This window comes from Apostichopus japonicus, chromosome 8, assembly GCF_037975245.1.
Source record: "Apostichopus japonicus isolate 1M-3 chromosome 8, ASM3797524v1, whole genome shotgun sequence".
Lineage (NCBI taxonomy): Eukaryota > Metazoa > Echinodermata > Holothuroidea > Aspidochirotida > Stichopodidae > Apostichopus > Apostichopus japonicus.
The window spans coordinates 25,721,824-25,746,137 of record NC_092568.1 but is presented as its reverse complement, the minus strand read 5'-3'; the positions used below and the strand labels follow the sequence as shown (position 1 = coordinate 25,746,137).

Sequence of the window (24,314 nt, the reverse complement as noted above, 5' to 3'; positions counted from 1 at the left end):
TTGTTCATGCCTGTTCACAATTATTAATACATGTTTGAATGGAACTAGAAATATAATTAAGAAGACGTAATTATTATGTTGTGTATAGCGCTGAGCATATCCGTCGTTAATGACCTGAAAAAACGAATTAGAGGAAGACAAGGTTAAACGATCCTTCGCTAAACTTATCTATAGATATAAGCTTTAACTTGAAGGACAAATGTCATCGTAGTAAGACGTAAACTAACATCAAGGGAAACACGTTTCACGAAAATAGGAAACGGAAATTGATCCTTTTTAAAAAAAATACTTTTATGGTGTTTAGATTCATCGTTGAGGAGATATTTGAAATCCCCAATTGTAAACATAACCATATGTAGCTGATATAATACCAGAGATATATTTGTATGTTAAATTAAACTTCACTTACATGAATTATTTGCCATCAGTAACACGCTTCCTGGTTGATTAAATGATTTCAAGTTGCTTACTATTTCATATGTGAATTAGCTCAACTGCATGAGCTTCCTTGGAACGACAATATGAAAGTAGGCTAAAAGGATTAAGTAACGCCGGAAGTTTAATTTCTCTCTCTTTTACCCTACTTGTAAATTATTTAAAAGGTTGTATGTTCTTCGTCTAACCAAATTAGTTACGACCAACTGGGATTCTGATGTTTGTTTGATGCAGTGAATTATATTTACATTTGTTATTTACGGCAAGCATGGTTATGATATAACTAACTCGAATATTTATTTGCTTCTCTCAGATCAATGTCAACTTATAACAAACACATAAAGAAATCACTTTTATTTCTATATTGTTAAGAAATGTAAAGAATTGTTCATTTCGTTGCACATCCATCATATTATTACTAAGCTTCTGAAAAAAAAAAAAAAAAAAAGAATGTCTCAGAAAGAAGAGATATCTTTTGAAAGATATATTAGGGGAAATTTTAGCGAAAAGAAAACCCCAGCAAAAATGAATTGAAAAACAAATTTTGTTTTCATACCAGATACCGTATTACACGATAAATATAATTAATATGACCTCTTATCGTATAATTATGTCGTTGCCATAATTCTTACCGGCAATAATTACAATAAAGTAGGTCACACACGCCACTGATTGCGTTCAGGAAAATCAATAACAATATTGAATAAGAAATCGTTAAGTGGTTTAATTATCACTTTTCTGACGGTCAAATCCACAAACGGAATGAGCTTTCAATAAACCCGATCAGCGTTTCTAATACGCATGTGCAGGATTTCCGTCTGATCAGCTCGTCGGGGAATCTTTTGCGGATAGAATACAAACCATACCGTAGTGTATAAGGTATAGCGCTGATGTCAGTAAACGCGTTAGTTGGTTAGTTCTTTGTAACCTTTATTGCTAAGATTACGATAAATATGCCTCATAATTAAATGTAATGCTTGCCGAATATGACTAAATATATCAGATTGATTCTAAAAATGTAGTTCTTGCTAAGTAAGAACTACGCCTAATGTTAAACCCATGTTTATTATTAGCTATAGTATATATAATGAAACAGCAAACATGTGATATATATATATATATATATATATATATATATATATATATTATATATATATATATATATATATATATACCGGTTTATATATATATATATACCGGCATATATATATATATATATATATATATATATATATATTTATATTTGTCGGAATTGAATATATGCAGACACATATTCTTGCACTCTCATTGGTCGATATATGTCAGCATTAAATGGAATATATGCTGACATTAAATCGAATATAATTATGCACTACACCGAATATATGCCAGTATAAAATCGATTTTATGCCAGCATTAATTTAAATATATGCCACCATTGATTCGAATTATTATGTCTGTATAAATTCGAATTTATGCCCACATGAAATCAGTTTTAAGTAGACATATAAAACAACCTCCTGATTGGCTCAGAATTAATGTCTGCATTAAATGGAATTTATATCTGCATAAAATCGTATTTATGACAGCATTAAATCGAATATATATCGGCATAAATTCTCAAATTTTGTCCATTGTGGCCACCCATAAACGGAAGGACGAATTAGCATATAAACAAGTGCAGATAGAGTGTATACCGTCTTAAACATTTACCGCGCTGATCAGCATATTACTTTAACCTTTGAACTGTATTGCGTAATAGGCTCTCGTAAAACCTCCGAGGTCAATATCGCTCTGGAAACAATAGATTGAAATTGCCGTGTACTTAGTAATCTCTTGTATACACCCAAGTACCTACAAACGAAGGTTATGTTTTTAGAGCATGATTGAAAGATAAGATCAAGTTTAGATAACATCCGTAGATTTTATCATTCACGCGGACATCGCAGAAATAAATGAATGTTCAAGACCAAGTCATGGATTCCAAAAAACAGTGGCGTAGGAAGGTACTTTTAAGTGGGGGGGGGGCTGAAGACTGATGGCAGGCCTGGGGGAGGGGTCGAAGGGGTCCAAAGAGGAGGGGGTGTCCCCCTCTCCTTTGGAAATGTTTTGCATTTCCAGGTGGCATCAGATTCAATTTGGTGCAATATAGCACATATCAACACCCACTCCATTTTGAAAATAACTTTGTATTTTCACCTGGCCTTAGATGCAATTTGGTACTCCAAATATGCCAAAATGTTCTGAGCACCAAGGGCAGTTAGTTCCTTACTGATGATTATCCACAATCGCACAAAAAGGTCATCACCATGTTGATAATAAGATTAGAAAAAATCCTGACAGATGAATGAGAAAAATGACGAATGTTGTTATCATTTATTGAGAAATGGAAAAAGGAGTTTTCTTGCGTCCGCCTCCATATTTTTCAATGGATGCTGGCGCCCCCCCCCCCCCCAGCCCCCCGGATCGTAAGCCCTTGCCAAAAAGTTATTCTTTCCAAGCTTTGAGTATTGCCTACTTTGGAATATTTCCTTTAGGCAGAGACATATGCGTGACTCGACTATACTCGACTGAATTAATTAAGTTTTCTCTCAGGTGGAAAGCAATATTGTCAAAAGTAAGGTAAGCAATGTCTTGCCCGACTATAGTTGATGTTGACGAGAACCGTCCAGATTTAATCCAATCAATTTGTTTCAGCAAGAATATCGACTGAAGCAAACGCCAGATTTGTCGCTTTCATTGGTTTGATTCTCGACAGAAAGACAAGGTCAATTACTCACTAAATTATGAGATTAAGATACTATTTCGAAGCAGAATTCTACAATTTGACCTTTAGGAACTAGATGTATACATGGTTAAATTCAGATAGGTGAGCTTCTAGAGTATGGTATTTATATAGATTATGACACTATTACTTTCTAAAATTATATTTTAAGCAGACAAATATCGTCTATATCCAGCGTCTTTTTCTCAAATAGTTTTTGAGCTAATTTCGTGTCATATATATCACCACATGCATCATCAGTGATGTACTTAGATTTAAATCTCCTATAGGTACAATTTTTGACAAACAAATATTATATATAATCAACTTCACATTGTCGTAATCGAATCGATGGAAGGCTTAAACGTGAAATAATGATTGTGACTATACGTTCTACGTTGCGCCATATATCTTCCAGCGCGTGTTACCTATTTGATGTTACAATCTTTACGTAAAGGGTTCATCTCTCCTAAAACAAACTTTCTGCTTCGATTGTTGTACAAAGATTAGGTAATATGTTATTTGTTGTCCTAGATATGGGTTCTCAATTTTTCTACTAGGGCTAGAGAAAAAGATTGGTTATATCAAAAGGCCAGACAGAATAAAAACAAAATCTTTATAGGCCTATACCTTAATGGAGCAGATATCAGGGTACAACGTTATGGCACTTTAACTTCGGGACTTCAGCAGGTCAGGGTTCACACCAGCCGTTTATTACAAGGTAGTGTACCAAGGTTTTCCCGACGGTATAGGATTGGCGTCTATCACGGTAAGCCTGATATCGCCAGCTGGCCGCCTTGAATATTTTTGTGGTTGGAAAAGTGGGTGGCTTTTTTTTCATCACTGTTGCAATTAAGCAAACTAACTTTGTAAGTTATATGTTGATTGTAATAAAGTAACGGGTAAAATTCTACTGCTAGGTTTCCATAGAGATGTTCCTTCACTGTGACGCATCTGTTCAGTGTTGTCATTTTATTAACTAAGTTACTTCACGTTACCAAGGAGAAGGTAGATCTCTCGAATGTAGATAATCATCACCGGCTCCACATAATGGGGGCTCACCCACTCAGCTCATTGGCCCCCTCCCAGCAGGTCCCATTTTGGCACGTAAACATAATGACAACACAAGCCAAACAATTAATTTACCCAAAATTCCCCATATGGCTCCATATAGGCTACAACTACCATCAGAATGCCCTAGCGTATTTTTACATCTGCAATTACCAGCTGTGTTAAACAATGCATTAAGCAGAGCTTATAAAGTAATGTAGAGTCCTATTTTTGCTCTACAAAGTGGGTTTACAAAATATAATTTTTCTAATTTACCATTTTTATTAAGAAAGTGTAAATTTCTAAAACATGAGATGTAAAAATAAACAATGTTTAGATACAACTCAGAAGGCCTGGGGAGTGCCATTTCCTGCAATCTATAGGAGGCATTTTTGGCATACATTTCTTCATACGCTTCGCTTCAACTGATGGTGGCGCTCCGCTTAGGTAGTCTAATGATGGTTCCTTTTAGGATATGGCCCACCCACTAAAAATTTCTGAAACTTTGCCACGGTTTAAACGCATGTCATATCACCACATTTGGACGATGCATAAATGTTTCTCGATGTTCCTCAACTGCCCCCCCCCCCCTCTAAGGTTACGGCTCCGATAAAATCTTTAGGCCAAGCGCTCGCTGTGTGGAAAATATATATTTAAAAGCCTTTGAAAGTCACGAGTTTTGTGTGTAAGTCAATGGAACTATTAATTGCAGCGCTATAATGCATGAATTTGTTACTCTTTATACATAAAGCTACTATTATTTCTGCAATATGTAGACATATGAAATGGTGGCGCTATGAAGGTACACAAGACGTTTATAAATCTGTATTATGTACAGATACCCCTAACGCATATAAACAAGTAAAAAATGCAAGAAGAAGTGATTCGCCCACCTACGGGACAAGACGGTGAATAAGAGTATCCTTTTCTAAAGCAATGCCAACCGTTCAATCTCAAATGTCAAAACGCCATCTAATTTCAACTGTAAACTTGATATATTGTTAGATCATATATAGCCAACCTTCAGTAGAAAGTTCCAACGTTTTCTCTTCATATATATCCCTCCACATCTCTCCATATATATATATATATATATATATATATATATATATATATATATATATATATATATATATATATATATATATATATATATATATATATATATATATATATATATATATATATATATATATATATATATATATATATATATATATATATATATATATATATATATATATATATATATATATATATATATATAATATTTATTGGAAGGGGCGTAATCGTTATTAATAATAGTTTCTTATGGTTTCATATATATATATATATATATATATATATATATATATATATATATATATATATATATATATATATATATATATATATATATATATTTATATATATATATATATATATGAAACCATAAGAAACTATTATTAATAACGATTACGCCCCTTCCAATAAATATTAAGACCGTGACTATTTGCATCGTGGCGTTATATTATAGCCGTGTTATTACTTTCGTCATCTAATGGTCGTGTCTAATGGGCAGAAATATTGATCAATGCACCTTGAATCAAAAAAAGCTTTTAAATTGTTCATCGTGACTGCATTTCAATCAAATTGAAAATAAAAGTGATTTAAGATCATATAGCTGAATACATTGTCTGGTGTTTGGTTATCAGCGCTATAATTGTAACGACCTTGTTATATGTCACATTCTTTATGATACTGTTATAAGTGCAGGCATTAACAGAGCTATATTCATGACTTTTAAACCCAAATCGGATCCTAAGATGGGAACGATTCTTTCCTGAAATATATTCTTTGATTTACGGGTATTAGTATAGTATATGTTATTGAATTTGGTGATTTCGTTTCAAAAAGTATACGAGGGAGACGCTGGACTTTTCTTTATGCAAGAGCTACACGTTAACATTTTATCTGGAATTCCAATTTGCTTCATAAACATTGAACATTCTCTAACATTAAACATTCATCTCATTTTTTTCTTCAATTTTATAGCAGGAAAATATTCACGCTTCAATATGAACATAACGGTATTAGAAGGTAATCCATATTCCAAATGGTACGTGTTAGGTATCCGTCTCGGCGTTGCGTACACGGTATCGTTCCTCTGTATATTTCTAAATGCCATAACGTTGTATATTCTCCATAAATCGCGAGATCTCTTCGGCGACACCACGGCTATGATACTGAAATGCTTGTCTGCTGCGGATCTTGTCAATGGGATTTATATATTTCTCACCGAGAATATCAATCTCCTGACCAGATTGCCGTTTACGTGGGAAAGTTACTGCTATTTTCTCCTGCCTCTGTCATTTAATCAGTTGACTCTCTCATCGTTCTTCCTCTCGTGTTTAACAATCGAAAGATACATTGCCGTGACGTACCCCCTACGTCATCCAATTATCTTATCCACGACAAGGACCAAAAAAGTTTTGATCGCTGGAGCAATCTTTGTCTTATCGATGTCAGTGTTGTTTGTTTCTAATGATCGAGTCCTTCTTTCTGGTCGCTACTTTAATAACGACACATATCTGTGTCATACAGCAGTAACGCCGAACTTTGCCAGCCCAATTTGGGTCATATTTGCAACGTTGTCCTTCTCCATACTGTTAACGGCAATAACGTTAACCACCGCCATCAACGTTTGCCTATTGAGAGTGGCAGTTGGTCACGTGAGGAAGCAACGACTATTAATATCCAGGTTCCAGGCAGCCAGTGAAGGGTCTTCGATCAATTGTGAACTTGGAAAAGAAGAAATAATCGGCTCAAAAACTCTCAATTTAAATATCAAATGTTCAGAAGTAAAAGCGTTGAAATCTGTGCTTGTAATTGTGTTAGCTTATTACGTAACATGGCTTCCGTTCACGGCTTATCTTCTTAACCTCCTTATATCAGGAAAACAGCCTTCACCACTTGGTATTGTCGTTAGTTATTATTTAGTGTATTCCAATAGCTGGATTAACAATCTTATATACATGGTAATGTACAATTCATTTCGAAAACTGGCAATGGAATTTTTGCGTTTAAGACGTTAGACATATATGATTGCGGTGCATATATAGCTATAGCGTTAAAACGCCAACTTTTCTCTGTCGCTTTACGATCACATCAAATAAGAATTGAGATATAGATTTAATATACATACTCAAATTTCAATTTCATAATACTTCAAAAAGTGTTTTTTGTTACCAAGAACAATATAGGATTTTTAAATATCACCATTGAGCATTTAATAATTAAGACAGAATGGAATGCAGGATTATAATTAAGAAATTGTAGACAACTTTAAGGATACGAGAAGATTAAATGGCCTCCTTATATAGGCATAGTTATCTTTGTTGGAATTAGTTTCTTAGTTATATATGTATGTATGAATGTATGTATTTATAAATATTTATGTGTATAAATATATGTGTGAGTGTGTAGCAGTATTCGAATATTGGACATGTTGCAAGTAATAACTATTGTGTTAATCTGGTGTTTCTTACTTATTTGACACTTTAAATATATTGAAAAAGTGTTGTTTTATTTTTTGTCACGTTCCATTTGTTCATTTACTTTTCGTTTGGAAAGAATATTCAAATCAATGTCAGCTTGTTTTGTAGGTTATTTTGACATCAATAACACAGCCCACGCATGAGATTCGTTTAATATAGCATGATTGCATCATACTCATTACAGCTCGTTTAAGATCAAAACGATTTGATGGAGACATCTAAGTGCATGGTCAATAATCGATATTTGTCATTGTGACTACAGTAACTGTACTATAGCTGAGATGCATTAGTATATATATATATATATATATATATATCTTAAGGTAAGATCACATTTCAAATATATTTGTCGGAAAGGAGAGTAAACAGGTCGAAATGTATCTAAGTTGATAAAGTGATATTTTATTACATAAATTAATACGCTTTAAAAGTGAATACATTGTTGTAGATTTAATTCATTTCTTTAGAAAAGGTCCTCTTGTACTTTGCCAGTGATTTAAGTTATGAATTTATCCGCTTTTCGACGTTGAATCGATCGCTTTGTAGAAAAGAAGAAACCGGGAATGAATTATTACCGAATATGAGGTTTGACATATGAACAAATAGTATTAGGTCTAAGACAAAATGATATCAAAAGATATTAGTTACGTAATGGAAATTTCAGAGGAGGCAAATTGGACTATCCATAGCAAACGATTCTTGGCCAACTTTTTATGCAATATCCTGAATATAAACTTGACCGGAGTAGCAATTCTTCATCTCCAGAAGCCGGAGAATAAATATTTTTGAGAAAAAACGACCGTGCTCATTCAGGTGTTAGCTTGAACCGAGTTATTCTCCGTTTTGCAACAGTTATCATTAGAGGTAATCATACCTTTCACCCCCCTCCCCCTCTTTACCAGCACGATTACCATCCCAGCTTTGTCTAATCCATGCGATTATGTACTACAGCATGGCTGGCATCTGTCACTTCTAGTCTCTTCGGATGTCTCAGCGTAGATCACTTAGTGTCAGTACTTTTCTCCTTTTCGATATCCCATAATATTCACTAGAATCATCCTGACAGCGTTCTCACTCTGTATCACCGAAGGTGGAGTTTCTTCCCTCGCAATCTGATCTTTTCTTTACCAGGTTTAACGTCGATATGTCGAAGTTCACGCGTCTTCAATTATTGATCAACCGATTTGGATGATAACTTATAAGTTTAGCGTTTCGTTTGTTTCTATTTTTTGAATACCATTTACGCTCATCACTTTGTTGAATATTCAATTACTATTCGTTGTCGCCGGTCACGTGAGAAGAGACAACAGATTGGCAGTCATGTGTCCAGTGGCACAAGATCGCGGCATCCATATCACATCATCATTGACACTTTAAAATGAGTCAGAATACTGTCTAGATGAAACTCTAAGATCGGTTATCATTTTACTTTTGTTTTTCATGCTGTCTACTTCATGTTCTCTCTTGATACAATTTTACGGATTTATTAAGGCGTTAATCCTTCAATTAAGAAGATATCGACTCGCATAATTACGCAGTCTAATCTCGTGGTTGGTAGAATGTTATGTACAAGCATAAAACATTTCATGAAGCAGTAATGTTAACTGCGACCTCTCTTCTGCTCTGTTTGCGTTCGCTATGTCAATTTCCGTGTCACTCTCCTGAGGGTGTTTCAACATGTTCATATATAAATAACATAACATTAGCATAATGAGCCGGTGTACAACATATACGAGTTTTATACTACATAAATCGCGAGATTATCTATGCATGCATGACGCATAATTTACATATATGAACGATAACGTATAGAATTCATTCTAGTAACAGAGTCAGCGTGTCCACGTTCCTTTCCTTAACACAATCCATGTGGGTCATGGCTGTACACAACACACGGAACCAATTACTTATTTTAATCCTGTCCTTGCACTCGTATTTCGGTCAATCTGCTGCCATATATAGTGAACAAGAATATAATAGTATGTTCAAACATTGTCACATCATTAGTTGCATTTTTAGTAAAAAAGACAAAATTCAAGCATGTTGTGTTTCGTGTATTAGGTAATATCTATACTGTTCGTTTGTAATAAATAATGACGTAACCTCACAGACTCTTTACGGTATATAATAAACGTACATAATATATGTACATTTAGTTTAGAAATAATGAGTTTGTATTTTCTCTTTGTTTTGCTGATCAGATTTTCAAGATAAAATGTTGACAATGTTATAGGTTATTTCAAGAGGATCAGTCAATAATTGAGATTCGGCCTCCAATACAGAAAAGAAAGACTGAAATGAAAGAAAATGAAACAGTAAGCAAAATAAGCACATGTGCATGGCTCGATGGTGTCCTATTTAGACTTGATAAGTCCTAAGCCAAACTGTGATATGTACTAAACGGAATAAAGATTTCTTTCTTAGCAGTTTAGGGAAGTTCTGCCTGACATCACATATACCAATAATAATAATAATAATAATAATAATAATAATAATAATAATAATAATAATAATAATAATAATAATAATAATAATAATAATAATAATAAAAGGGTTTGTCGCCTTCATCTCAGTTTAAATGCAGGACGTGGACACAATAACCGGTACTAATACCCCCCCCCCCCCCAGAAAAGGGAACAGAAAACATGGTATTTGATGTCAGTCTTCTGCGCTCTAACACATCTCAGATCTATCGAGATTTAGATTTGTATAATGTTATCAAATATACACGCTTCACTAGTGGTAACGTTAGTGTTTCTAAGCTTACATGTGATATTATTATGAATAGCGTCACTACCAAACAAAAACAATGAACACAAGAAAGAAATCTGGTTATCTAACTACAGACATCCCGGTAAATAACATCTTCAATCAAAATCTATTACATCGAAGAGATATATGTGCTAGTCAATAAAGAAATGTATTTTGAAAGTTGTTTAATTTAAAGGAATGGTATATAACGCTTGGCTGTTGTGCGAAATTGTTTGAACATAAAAACGTAAATAAGGCAGTTTGTCCAACCGTTGCAAAATATTGCATAGTAAGTTACAAGAAATATGGCTGGTGATGGACGTTGGCCTGCCAAGAACTGTAACACACTGTCCACAAATACTGGTGTATATGTCAAATAGAAACAAAGGGTTATTGTCAAGACAGAACGCAAAGCTTTCATCTCTATCAATCCACTTGGTGGACTGACTCTTGGCGTGATCTGATTGGTGCCTCCATTTTGAAATGTAGTCGCCACTTGGTTTTGTCGCTTCACGTGACCAACAGCAGTAATAAAAAGTTTGATATTGACAACCGTGATTAAAGTGAAAGATACAGTAGGAACAACAATTCCTATAGCCAAAAGTAAGATCCAAATAGGATCTTGAAACTGAGGTGTGTAGATGGTTTGACAATAGTAGATATCAAAACTGAAAAACGTTTCACGGTATTTGAAATGATGATAGAAAAACAACAACCAACACGAAATCGTTCCCGAGTGTGCTGCTATTAAGAGTAACCTCACTGCAACTGTTTTCGTCAGGACGATCGGATATCGTAAAGGGTAAGATACAGCGACATAACGGTCGATGCTAAGGCAACAGAGAAACAAAGCTGACAAGTTGATACTGGTATAAAATAGAGGTGTCAGCAGGATGCAAAGGTCCGGCCAAACTTGTGGAAGAGGAGTAAGAAGAATAACAATTTCCACCAAGACCAGTTGAAGTCCAGAAAATAAATTATTCCAGGCTAACGCTCGGACGAAGATCGTTGTTATTTCTCCAAAACAATTATTTTCTGATTTGGAAAGCACGAATATGGTTATTGAGTTTAAGATGATACTCATTGTACCAACGGCAAAACTAGAAAGCAAACGAAACCCCCGAACCACCCACGAGGAATATATACTTTCCTCCAAATCCTCCATTTTATAGATTTCAGAAACACTGATCACAGACTAGAATAGTATTATAACATCAATCCTTGCCTCAATGTGTTTCATGTTCCAATATTCAGAGTGAATATAATTAGTTCCAATGATATGAAAACCTTTGACTTTGAAACGCCGAAATAGATATATAAGCTCGACAGTATAATTTTCATAGAGAACCAAACACAAAACGCGTTCCCAGTATGTCCACGATATTGCAATAATTTCAGAGAAACGCTTTCTTTATTGTTACAGTTCATGAATGGGTAAACTGTTTCATTAATGGCTCTGTATATCATGATAAATCAAAGTCATAACGATTATTTCTTCCCAGTGTCTGTGTGATGCAAAACGCTTAATGGAAAGTACAATCCTAATATTGATTGTTATATTAAGAAGCACTTCCAAGGCTAGAGACGCCTTTTAGAGACGCCGACAAAATTACACCGTTGTTTCAGTAGTTCGTCCATTTCCAGTCGCCGCATAACCAAAACGTGGTGTTATTATTGATAATATATACACATCGATATATATATATATTTCCACAATCGTGATATATATATATATATATTTATATATATATATATATGTATATATATATATATATAAATATATATATATATATGTATACATATATATATATATATATATATATATATATATATATATATATGTGTGTATGTATATATATATACAGTTTTTTTGTGCAAATATCAACTCCAATAAGCTTCATCACACTTTTACAAAGTTGTTACGTAAAGTATTTCTTCTGTCGGAATAAGTCAGCTCAAATGATCTCAGTCATGCAAATGGAAATATGTGCATCCATGTAATTAGTAATACTATATATATGATTTAACAAGTTACATTTTTATGATTGCTGTCGAAATCATAACTCCACACAGGCATGCGTCCCTCCTTCAATTCAGTGGTCGAAGCCTCCGCTGCTTAATAGGTCTTAAGGTATATGTTAAACTCTAGGAGCACCAAAACTGTCACAAATTTAATCCTTAGGCCTATTTATGGTATAAGTATGATAGTCTCTAAGCTGCAAGTAAGCTTCCTTTCAAAATAGTTGGATTTATTTGAACGTATGAGTCTTGTCTATGTTATTACTTTTGTCAAATGATTATTGTTTTATTGCTATAGTAATAGTAGTCAGGCCACAGGAAACAGTGCATATAGGTGTGGTTCATTCGCACACCACACTGAGTCAATTGTTTAATTTGCTAGTGTGACGTCATCGCACGGTTCACCTCTTCAGCAGGCCTGTGACACGCATGGTTTACTTTTTGCGTTTCTGCTAAACAAACGAAAAAAACTGAGTTCAGTGGGAACCAGAATAAGCCATCTATTGTGAAAACTCGCTGTACCATTTCAAATCCCATAAATGGCCAAGCTTTTACTCCTGTGTATGGTATACGTTATACATGGGTTTGAATGTAGTGTTACCACAGACAGTTGTACAGAATAAGGTCTGGGAGTGTTTATAAGTTGGCACCGTTTTTGTGTCCAGGCGGCTTTTTGGTGAATTTTCTTATAAAGGTATCGAAATATATTATTGACAACTCACATACGCCCGGCTTTAGGGACTAAAGTGGAACCTTATACCATTTTTCCTCTTTTCTGTTGAAGGTAAGTGTAGCTGTGTTTCATGACATTTTCTTTGCCGGTATTTCCGTGAGTAGGCATATACCTAGTACGTACAGTACATGGAAACATTGGGTAACAGAAATGACATCATAAGAGGTCAAGATATATAGGATAAATACTTGGGATATACGTAGGCATACAACTGAAGCCAATCAAACTCCTTTATTGTGGTAGTACTTTGAACTTCAATGTCTTACATAGAATTGAAGAGATTGGGAAGAGTAACGATATTACCGTCTTAATATCTGGTAAACATTGTGTACTGTTCTGGATTTCAATTATATATATATATATATATATATATACATATACATATATATATATATATATATATATATATATATATAAATAGATGTATATATATATATCGATATATGCATGTGTATATGTATATATATATATATATATATATATAGATATATATATATATATATATATATATATAATATAACGAAAATCCACGTCTACTCCAAAAGAAAATATCATTAGAGAAAACCAGACAAATAAGATATGACTCATAATTGACAAATAAGGAGAAAAGTTTTAGAAAATATATTGGAATTTTCGGTCCCCTTGAGACCTTCGTCAGCAATACTTGGCAGTCGACTAAAATGAAATTTAAATAAAGCTGTTAGCAAACTGTTTTTCCACTAGAAAGCCTGTGTATATATTATTATTGTTATTAGTAGTAGTACTATAAAGTAGTTTTAGTAAAATAGTAGTAGTATAGTATAGTAGTAGTAGTAGTATTAGTATTATTTTTATTATTATTAGTAGTAGTAGTAGTCGTAGTAGTCGTAGTAGTAGTAGTAGTAATAGTAGTAGTAGTAGTAGTATTAGTAGTAGTAGTAATAGTAGTAATAGTAGTAGTAGTAATAGTAGTAGTAGTAGTAATAGTAGTAGTAGTCGTAGTAGTCGTAGTAGTCGTAGTAGTCGTAGTAGTAGTAGTAGTAGTAGCAGTAGTAGTAGTAGTAGTAGTAGTAGTAGTAGTAGTAGTAGTAGTAGTAGTAGTAGTAGTAGTAGTAGTAGTAGTAGTAGTAGTAGTAGTAGTAGTAGTAGTATTTCAACAAGAATATCCTCTACACGGTCCAGATTTTCATAGTAGTTTAGCGGAGTTGTTCACTACTGTAAGATGATTACTGGATATGTTTCATCCAGCTTTAGTATTCATGTTTACAGTCATCTTTCAATTGTTATAGACAAATCAAATCAAATGAATTGAATGTTACTGGCGGTAAATTGAAATTAAATTCCAAATTTATTTCGATATACTTTGATTTTTCTCTTTCTTAGAAAAGTTCCAATTTCAGCGTTATATCACAACAATCTACGCAATGGCGACACCTGCGTCCTCCACAGTTTCCCCGCCTCCAGGTATGTAATAATATCATCAGACGTTTTCATTTCTGCAGTCAAACCAATACCTCTTACCTAATTTAGTCTGAGTCTGTGTAAACGTATATTTACGGTGTTCGGAGAGTATGTTAATATTTTGTTCCGCCATTGAGAAGACTGATTGAGGATTCATGACTGAATTCAGACAACCCACTTTTCACTAGATTCATTTCTTTTTTCAATTAGATAGTCATGTCTATGCTTACAAGATATATCAAACGTTTGCTTTGATGTCCAAACCTTCCAATCAGCTGAAAGTAGACCAATTTAGTTGATGATTATGACAACAATATCTATTGTTTACCTGGGTCTTACATATGCTAATTAATTAGGCCAAGCTAATTCATTACAGACCACGTCTATAAATATCTTTTGGCAATATTTTGTAAGCTGATTATGTAACGCTATAATATAAGGAAGCAAATATCTAAACATCGAAAGATGTATTGAAGGCCTTAAATTTCATTTTGATATCTATATATAAAATAAATTAGATCAAACTGACGATAACACAGAAAATTGACAATGTTGTTTTTGTGTTTCTGTACAAATTAAACTTCATCCGGGCGCCAGATGGTATTTTTAGCATATATGAAAGAAACTTAATCATTCCATTTTTAGGCTGGAATAAAGTCTGCCATAAATTTAATGTTAATAGTAATCTGCTATTGTGCATCAATGCCCATGCAGAAGACACTATCACGTATACTTCTGGGGACCCCCCCCCCGCTCTCACCCTCCTACGAATTAATTCAGGGGTGCCCAACCCCCCACCCCCACCCCTATGGCAAAATATTACTATTATTGGCTATGAATCCTTCAAAAAGAAATGGGTATAAAGCAATAAACTTCTGAACTTTCATTTTTCAAATTATATCTCTACTTCTCTCTCTTTCCAACAAAAATTGAAGCCTCAAAACATCTTAGTTCTCCAGTCCTTAATTGCGTAACACTTACTGAGTCCTCCCACATGCATGCAAGTAAAGGCGTTTCCTCTTCCATTTCTTAATGCAAGATGGCACCCATTTATATCTATGCAACTTACCCTGAACAATAGTGACATCGTCTTTAAGACTACAAAAGCTGACTATTTGAAAGAGATTGGCACATCCTCCCCTTAAAATGTATACCACCAAACGTGTATACGGTGCATGTAATAACAGTTTCAAAGTCATTTTCCCAATTGAATCGCTGTCTCTCCTTTACTCCGTTCCTGTGGAGTTTTTATAACGTTCTATAAGTTTTTAGAGAGGCACAAAGAAAATAATATTTTGGTTTTCTGTTTTTCGATGTCCTTATTTTAAGGCTGTTAACTTTTATTTCATCAATTTCTTTTAGCTTCTGGTGGAATCGATAATCAAACCATCCTTTTTATCGTGGCTGCGGCGGCTGGTACTCTCTTCCTTATTGTGGTTCTGCTCCTGTTTATTGTAGCGTACCTTTACTTCAGAAAAGACAGGTGAGTAGTAGTTGGTCTACTCTCATGTTTTCTTAAAATCAGAATATGGGAAATATTTTACGCGAACGAATAATAAAAAAAATGGAGTATTATACACTAAACGCGATAATAGCTAAATTAATAATGTGAGAGATCGGCTTGACAACAACTGAAATGATATTTAAGCCTTCAAGTTCAAGAAAAAGTGGCAGCCTATTAATTCGAATAAATGTAAAGTGACAGTATGTACCTCTCATTCCTGCGTTACCCGCAACATGAAAATGGATGATTTTTACCTAGCAGAGGGGAGGGGACCATACATCATAACGGGGTAGCGACGTTCCTACTCGTTCAGGCGAATCCGTGTTTGTTTCAATTCGAATGAACTATTAAGCAAAGTTAACAAATATCTTTGTTTAATTAGCGTAGGCATCTAGGATAATTCCTATAAAATATAAATCAAAAAAATTTGTCAACATAATAATTTTCGTGTGTGTTTATCTTGCAAATATAGGTAATAATTTATCAAACATTGTTAACTTCGTGTAGAATGTTTTAAGTTTCTTATTTTAGCATTGAAACAATGTCTGTTTCATTGAATGTTCCCTTTTAAGCCTTTTCATGGCGGGAGCGAACACATTAGAGAAACCTTTCATACTCGTAAGCTTTTATTTTAAGTACCGTGTGTACATAACGTATTGATATGTAATTTTATATTGCACGTTTTTCAAAGCTATCTAACAAAAGAACGCCGCGACAACGAGTTCATCTAGAGAAGCACAGATCAAACTAATTCCACCGGATGTGTGGCAAATAAGATCATGTACTTAATTTAGGCACAAACAAAATCTGTAATATATACTGTATTTTGTAATATTCTCACCAAGTAAAGATAGGAGAAATACTGTGTACGAATTTTACATATCTATTGCATATCAAACTATCGTGCCGCACACCTTATAGGCTGTTGGTCTGGGGAAATTGCTGTGGTTTTATAGGTGATTGAATTTTAAAGCTGAATCCACATCATGATATTATATTTCTCACCATATTCATCAGATAAAAGCTCACATGACCTCAGAATTGATTAAAGATATTTCCGAGCGAGCTTGTAATGACAAAATTACAGAGACATGTTAAAAATTTGCCAAAACTTATTCAAATACTGTCAATAATATACTACAAGAGCGTACTCGTAAAAAAAAAAATAAATCTGAGGGACGCAAACTGTAATCATGCAAAACGGAAATAAAACGGAAATAAAATATATTTTCCATACATACCATTCCATTTCCTTTGTTTGTCACAGGACTAATGAAGAGAATAATGGCTACCATGCTTTAAACGACAAAATTAGTAATAAGGGATTTAAATGTCTAATTTTTGTTTTCTTCGTGTGTCTTAGAGGATGAATGGATATATAGGCGCAAAGCTAAATTTGATATGTTAAGTGCGGTTACAAAATACTGTTAGAAATGCCCCTCTGAACATCAGAGGATCAACAATTGTTTGAACGATACGCAGTCTAGCACACATATCATAATACTCTCGTGACCTCAAATGAAGTCTGAATTGTTATATGACATAATTTCTTCTTTATAAATAATGCTGAACATCATGAATGGTTGCATGTTGAGTGTGTAAAGTCAAAAGCACATTTCTATATTAGCTATAAGAAATAGTAAACATTGGATTAGCATTCACATTAAATTTATAGGTCTATAGACTATAGGGTATTGACGTCATTATCTGTTTCGGCTTTTAAAGTCTCAATGTGTGTTGCGAAATTCTAACTTCGACCTTTCTAGCTTACTGCCCTAAACGCTCAGTGAAAATAACAAGGCGTTCTATGCAATTTTCATATTAATTATCATTATTTTTATTGAGTTATCTGTCGTTAAACATTTGAGTTAAGCATTATGATATTTTTGTTTTTTGGTTTCAAGTCATCCCTTTATTCGTATGTTAAATGTATAATAATATATCTACCGCCTCTTTTCTACAATTTAGAATTTCACAGAAAAAGAAAACAGAACTTGAAAATCGTCACCGCTTATTTCGTGAGCCTTCTAAGTAAGTTGAATATTTTAACTTCAGTATTGCTGAACTATAATATGACAGTTTATTGATCATTTACCCGTTTCTAGGATGCTGGGGGCTGCGACGGGGAAGGGGGGGGTGTTTCATGAATCGATATATGATGTAATGAGTTCTGATGAACAAATATATGTATATCAAAATAACATTACCATGGCCAGGTGTAAGGGACACCTGTGAAATACAGTGGCAGATCTCTATACCGAGAAGCGACTATTATACGTTAAAGTAACCAGCAAAGATAATTCACCGGATTGTGTTCCTTAAAGTCGAGCGAAAGTCATCTTTACATAAAAACTAACCCTATTCCCACAGACGGTCCCTATGGTTTCAAATAAGAATCGCAGTTATTTTCAGCATTTGTTAAGGTTTATTTCATACAACTATACTTGCGTGTGTCATCATAAGTATAGACATTCTTAGCAGCAAGTGGTGACCTCCCTTGGGACCCTCTGTGACCATGTTAGTGAGATAAAAATCTGGTTATTGTGATGGTCAATGAAAAGAACTTTAGCTGATGAACATAATACTTTTCGTTTTGTAAAAACAGTTTTTTATTAGTATTTTTTTAACACTATACAAATCGCATTTGAGGGGGAGGCACCTAGGGACACCATTGCTTTGGGAAGGCACGTTCCCCCTACCCTCCCCCACCAAGCCACCCCTTGGAGACGCCACTGCTATATTTTCCTTCGCCCAATTTCACATTATTTATTTCATATCTTTTTTATAGTTTAAATAGCAAGTTTGCAGATATTGCTGATTTGCAAGACTTAGAACAAGCTTCTTTCTTCCGTGAAATGCATCGAAGTTCAATGAGGAGTCAAAGGTCACGACGAGGATCTGTGCGTTCAACCCGTTCTTCAGTCAGATCAAACCTTTCCCGCAAAAACTCGAGGCGCAAAAATCCAACCTTTGGTCAAGATGACGTCTACGCGGGCGCCTTGGAGGTAAAGCACATGTTTGAAGATGTTATATGCAACACTGTACCATTCTTTAACCAATAACCAACCAATGATACTTGGCACAATGCATAACTATAGCACCAACAATGACGTATCAGCAAATAATTTCTATGTGACCCTGCTTCCTCCTAGTCAAAGAGATTCATTAGGCTAATTGCTGCTAATTTACAGTCTTATTAGGATCGGTAGTTCGATGTACCTCTCCCTTTTGTTTTTCTTCAATATTTGTATTTTGAGAAACAATCTCTCTATACGGTGTTCTTGGATATCTGTAACTTATTAATAACCAGTATGACTCACCGAATTATATATTCAAACTCAATAATTATAAACGTGCCAACGAACTTTCTTATTGTCCGTCATCCAAGCTGTCAAAGAACTCATTACGGCTATCAGCTCAATAATTGCTTTGCTCAAACATGCGTTTTCTGTCTAAGTCACTGTTTTGCACAGTTTTAGGTTGTGACATAATACAATGGTCGTGATATATATGAAACGTATAGAACAATGGTCATTTACCAATACGTATATATAAGAAGAAAATTGAAAAGAAATGATATAAATTTTGCAATTATTTAAATGGTTCCTCTACAGCTGAAAGTTAGAAATAGAAGAGGGCAAACTGATGAACCGACAAATGTTGAAACTGCGAACACGCAAGGCATCGACAATCCAGTACTTGATGTGTCCGATGAGCGGGATTCGCCCTCACAGGAAAACCAAGGACTAGAAACAAACTCCCCTGACACTGCATCTACAGTTGTTACAGAAGCCAAAGTTAACATATTAAACCCACAAACATGGAAGAGACCTGACTCGGAGGAGGATGAGGTGCCATCTGCCTCGAACGAGAAGAGAGTATTCACCATCTCAGGATCTAATCAGGAGACTACAGGTCATGCAATGGTTCCGGAGAAAGAAGAACTGTATGATGATGGAGAGATACAAGATGACAGGGACGAAGATGAAGAAGCGGAGGAGGAGGATACTTATCACATGTTTTCTCAATTTCAAAGGGCAAACTCTCAAAGACGACGGTCCTTTAGAACTCCAAACTCGGCAGTGATCGACTTTTACGAAGGCGGGGCATTTAACAGTGCTCCTAAGTTAGAACCACTAGAGAAACGTCCAGAAGAGAGGGATTCATTTTGGGATGGATTTGGGCCATCCAGTAGTAGCACTGCACAGGGTCTCTTGTGGCAAAAGAAACGTATTTATTAATGTGAAAGTTTTGGGAAAAAAAACCATAGAAAATTCAATTAGCAAAACGGATTGATCATTACATTAGATGATGGATGGTATTTGGACATATAAAGGAAGAAGCAGAGCACAATATATCATGTATGACACAGTGTGACATGTTGAAGTGTTTCAGGGATGCGAAGGCAAGGAAATCGAGTCGGGTCGAGGTATACATGCCCCTCATCAGTGTAGAGAGTGGTCTTATACGTTCTTAAATGTAGTGCCAATGCATTTTTTGAAAGAGTTTTTATTTTAACAGACTTCACTGAATAGTGGAGAATTGTCTCAAACTTGATAGACTAAAAATGAGTTTACAATACTGGTCTTCCAGCGATTTAGTTGATGTATATTTGACAATACATTTATTGAAACAGTTGCTTTTTCATTGCAGCCTTATTCTGCTGTTGCTTATCCCTACAACATACCACATGGCTTTCTATTAAAAAAATGTATATAGGGCATCATTTACGAAGTTCTTACTTTGAATCATATTGGTCTGTCATGTTCAGTACATTCAAAATGGTGTTAACATCTTAAATTGTTCTTTAACTGTGGTGGAGAACGCGATGCTTTGGGAAACCAATTCTTGACTAACATGCTATTTACGTTTTATAACATTGATATTTGATAAAGTCTGATAAAAATAACAATAATAATAACATCAACACTGGTATGTCTTATATTTACACAAGCAATGTTTCATTATAGACATCTTATCTCGTTTCATATATTTCCTTATCCGCGCCTTATAATATCATTGATAACCAAATTGATGAACCATTTCCCAAATTGAAACAAAATGCCAAATATACACTCTGTAACATAACTTTCTTCTTAGGAAGTTGATAACGTTAGGTTCTTGAAAGAGAAGACCGGTGTACTTGAGTTTCATTCTTACTAGTTCAAAGAATACGACAGGAAAATTAATTCAGCAGTTTGCAATCGTTCCAGTCTAGAATTGCTGTTGCGTTTCTACATTCGCACTTAGTAGTTCTTGATACTTAAAGAAAGATATTTAATCATACTGCATTTGAAATATTTCATTATTTCATTTTCTAAATTAATTAAGAGAAAAAAAATCAAGAAGTGTTCTTTACAAAATCACGTTTGTAGAAACAAATACTGCATTAAAGTCTAAGACATAAAATGTGAAAGAAGAACATGATAAAAGAGTTAAAATCGAAAAATGTTCTTTATACGTTCACGTTTGTAGAAACAAATATGGTATTCATAAAATATGAAAGAAGGAAATGGATATAACAATAGGTTATTCAGTACGGTTCACATTTTATGTAAAATGACGTCTAATAACATCTTTATCAAACCCAATTATCAGTATACTATAATTAAATATTGATAGGCTTTATGTATGTTCACAGTTAATGCTTTCGTAGTACTTTTAGCATAGTGCGACTTTTTATTTGATTAGTCACCACACACAAACTACAGTAAATGACAATTAACATATCTAAAGAAAACCAATAATCAGTATCTTTTTGCTTACAAAAGAAAGTATTTAATGTGGAGGTAAAATGATATCCCACCTCACCCACATGTAACCATAGTAATGACTCAGACTATAAAGGCGTTAGTGGATATGACTGAATACACTATTAATTACTCCTCCCCCCCCCCCCAAAAAAAAAGGGGAAATTCAATCACGTTTGCATTGGGGAGAGAATGATTCAGTTTTAATGAAATGTGTATTCATTGGGATGATACGATCGTAATTGAACTTATATAGCATGATTGAAATGAATTGAGAGAAAGAATAAGACATTCGACGTTTGACATAAATATACCGTCAAAATAATCAAATGTTTATATTTATAGGAATGTCAAAAGGTTTTTAATCTCTGCCCGGTACTTCTTGTTCATGAGCAAGTAAATGATAGCATTTACCCAAGAATTGCAACTAATAAGCATGCTGGCTACTACTTGGTATAGAGAACTATGTGCATTTGTGTTTAATATGACGACAAATAAGGAGGCAGGTACCCATATGACGATAAACGCTCCTGCAATGACTAGAAAGGTACGAACCACTCTGAATTGTAAATTAATTGGCCTTGCTGAGGACATTGCCTTGGTATCTCCGTGAGAGGTCCGACGAGATTCTGGATCAGTACTGAAGGGGTTTGACGTCCTTTCGAGTCGCTTTGCTTGACGAATCGTTACCACAAACAGGTAACCATTGGCTACGATAATAAAAAAGGACTGGTACTGCCAAGCCGCACAATGAACTATAAAAGTAGTAAAGTGCTTGGAAGACAACAATCTCTCAACAATCTCTCGTCTTCGAGCCGTGTGTAAAACAAATATGCACACCAGATTCAAATGAGATGTAAGTGCTGTGATATTTATGAAGTACAACGAAGAGAGAGACCAAGTTGGAATGTAGAACTATGAAGCATGATATGAATTTGGCCTTCTTTGGAGACATTAAGGCATGGTAACGTAGCGGAAAACCCACTGCGATGATACGTTCGAAAGTTATGCAAGCAACAAATTGCAGCGTAGTGTTGTTAGAAAATATGCTGACGTAGAGAGCAAACCAACACATTTGACTATGGTGAGCAAAATAGTCCGATAGGATGTAGACATTTTCTAATGAAAGGTATATCAATCCGTTTATTGCGTGTACATTCGACATGGCCATTGCAAACACCGTGGTCGTTTCGCCAAAGCATTCGTAATTCCTGTTAAGGACAATGATGTTAAGAGTATTCAATAAAACTGCCAATGAACCAGATGCATTAAAAACTGAAAAGCGGATAATAAAATGGGCTAGATTGAGATCCTGCAGAGGTGAAGAACCTAGCTCCATTGTTATGTTTCCAGATTCCATATCGTTTTTTCGTAGAGAAACAAAGTACTAATCATCAACACAATATAGGTGCTGAGCCGTAAAACTAGTATGTATACAACTTTCCAACGAGCATAGCATATATACGATAAATATTTTGGTCAGACGAGAAGCGCGTCATAAGGTGTTGTATAAGTTTTTTTATTTAGCAAGCTATTTTTGTCCATAACAGACGTAATTAAGTTAATGAACATGCGGCGATCTGAATAACAAATTACAGAGGGCTCAGGTGTTTATCTAAATACAAAAGAATGACTAGACTTTACTATGAAAGTATATTACATGAAAGATTGTCATCAGCAAAGAATATTATGTTTACTGAGGAAATTTAACAACAACAAAGTACTAATGAAAATAGATTTCATTTTGTATCGTATGTAAACAAAGTACAACTTTATTCTTTCATCGAGAAGTTTAAAGCCATGGCGAAAAATAATGGATTTGACATATTTCGGTTCAGACTGTATTAGAATCAGACTCATATCGGGAGGGTGGTCTTTACTTGATACTATAGCGCCAAGTCCTCGCACCTACGTATTTAATATCCAATGATGAGTAACAAGTACCATTACAGTATCCGTGTTTAATTGCTTACTTTTATAATCCGAAAAGTTTCCCGATTGTCTCATAAAAAGTACCTAAGCGTATATATAACCCTTTTTGAGTCGGACGAGAATACTGGTCAAAATTGTTATCGCATCTTTTTTCGAAGATCTGGTTAGCAACAGGATAATAAAGGTGTCCACTTTCAAGACATAATGCACCAAAAAATAACTTTTAGGTCATATTGCTAATACATTTTTCCACCATCCACCCCTTAAACCTCCCTCCAAAGAAATCGTTACTTGTATCTCTTAGATATCTCCTTAGGTTTTCCATATTTTGCACAAGTTTTCAACAAACACTTTCTCGATATTAATTTGTTCAGTATACTGTTGCGATATGATTAATCAACGACCATGCACTAAACAACAC

At 34.5% G+C, this 24,314-nt stretch overlaps 3 protein-coding genes across 3 annotated transcripts; 2 read left to right on the top strand and 1 right to left on the bottom strand.

Moving 5' to 3' along the window:
* The first annotated feature begins 5,784 nt into the window (after positions 1-5,784).
* Positions 5,785-7,981, top strand: LOC139971966 (uncharacterized). The gene has a single exon (XM_071978839.1). It carries the CDS (start codon positions 6,091-6,093, stop codon positions 7,300-7,302), a length of 1,212 nt encoding a protein of 403 aa, XP_071834940.1. The 5' UTR covers positions 5,785-6,090; the 3' UTR covers positions 7,303-7,981.
* A 712-nt stretch (positions 7,982-8,693) lies between these two features.
* On the bottom strand, positions 8,694-12,271 carry LOC139971352 (probable G-protein coupled receptor 21). Its single transcript, XM_071977713.1, has one exon. The coding sequence runs from the start codon at positions 11,678-11,680 to the stop codon at positions 10,706-10,708; it is 975 nt and encodes a 324-aa protein (XP_071833814.1). The 5' UTR covers positions 11,681-12,271; the 3' UTR covers positions 8,694-10,705.
* Positions 12,272-13,100: 829 nt separating this feature from the next.
* Positions 13,101-22,250, top strand: LOC139971351 (uncharacterized). Its single transcript, XM_071977712.1, has 6 exons — positions 13,101-13,318; positions 14,630-14,710; positions 16,070-16,190; positions 18,180-18,242; positions 19,000-19,216; positions 19,826-22,250. Exons 2-6 carry the CDS (start codon positions 14,671-14,673, stop codon positions 20,450-20,452), a joined length of 1,068 nt encoding a protein of 355 aa, XP_071833813.1. The 5' UTR covers positions 13,101-13,318; positions 14,630-14,670; the 3' UTR covers positions 20,453-22,250.
* Positions 22,251-24,314: the final 2,064 nt, after the last annotated feature.

Excerpts from the sequence above, each read along its gene's own strand:
- LOC139971966 (XM_071978839.1), top strand. The coding sequence starts at position 6,091 with ATGTTATTGAATTTGGTGATTTCGTTTCAAAAAGTATACGAGGGAGAC.
- LOC139971352 (XM_071977713.1), bottom strand. The coding sequence starts at position 11,680 with ATGGAGGATTTGGAGGAAAGTATATATTCCTCGTGGGTGGTTCGGGGG.
- LOC139971351 (XM_071977712.1), top strand. The coding sequence starts at position 14,671 with ATGGCGACACCTGCGTCCTCCACAGTTTCCCCGCCTCCAG. Across the intron at positions 14,711-16,069 it reads CACAGTTTCCCCGCCTCCAG|CTTCTGGTGGAATCGATAAT; the intron begins GTATGTAATAAT and ends AATTTCTTTTAG. Across the intron at positions 19,217-19,825 it reads TCTACGCGGGCGCCTTGGAG|CTGAAAGTTAGAAATAGAAG; the intron begins GTAAAGCACATG and ends GTTCCTCTACAG.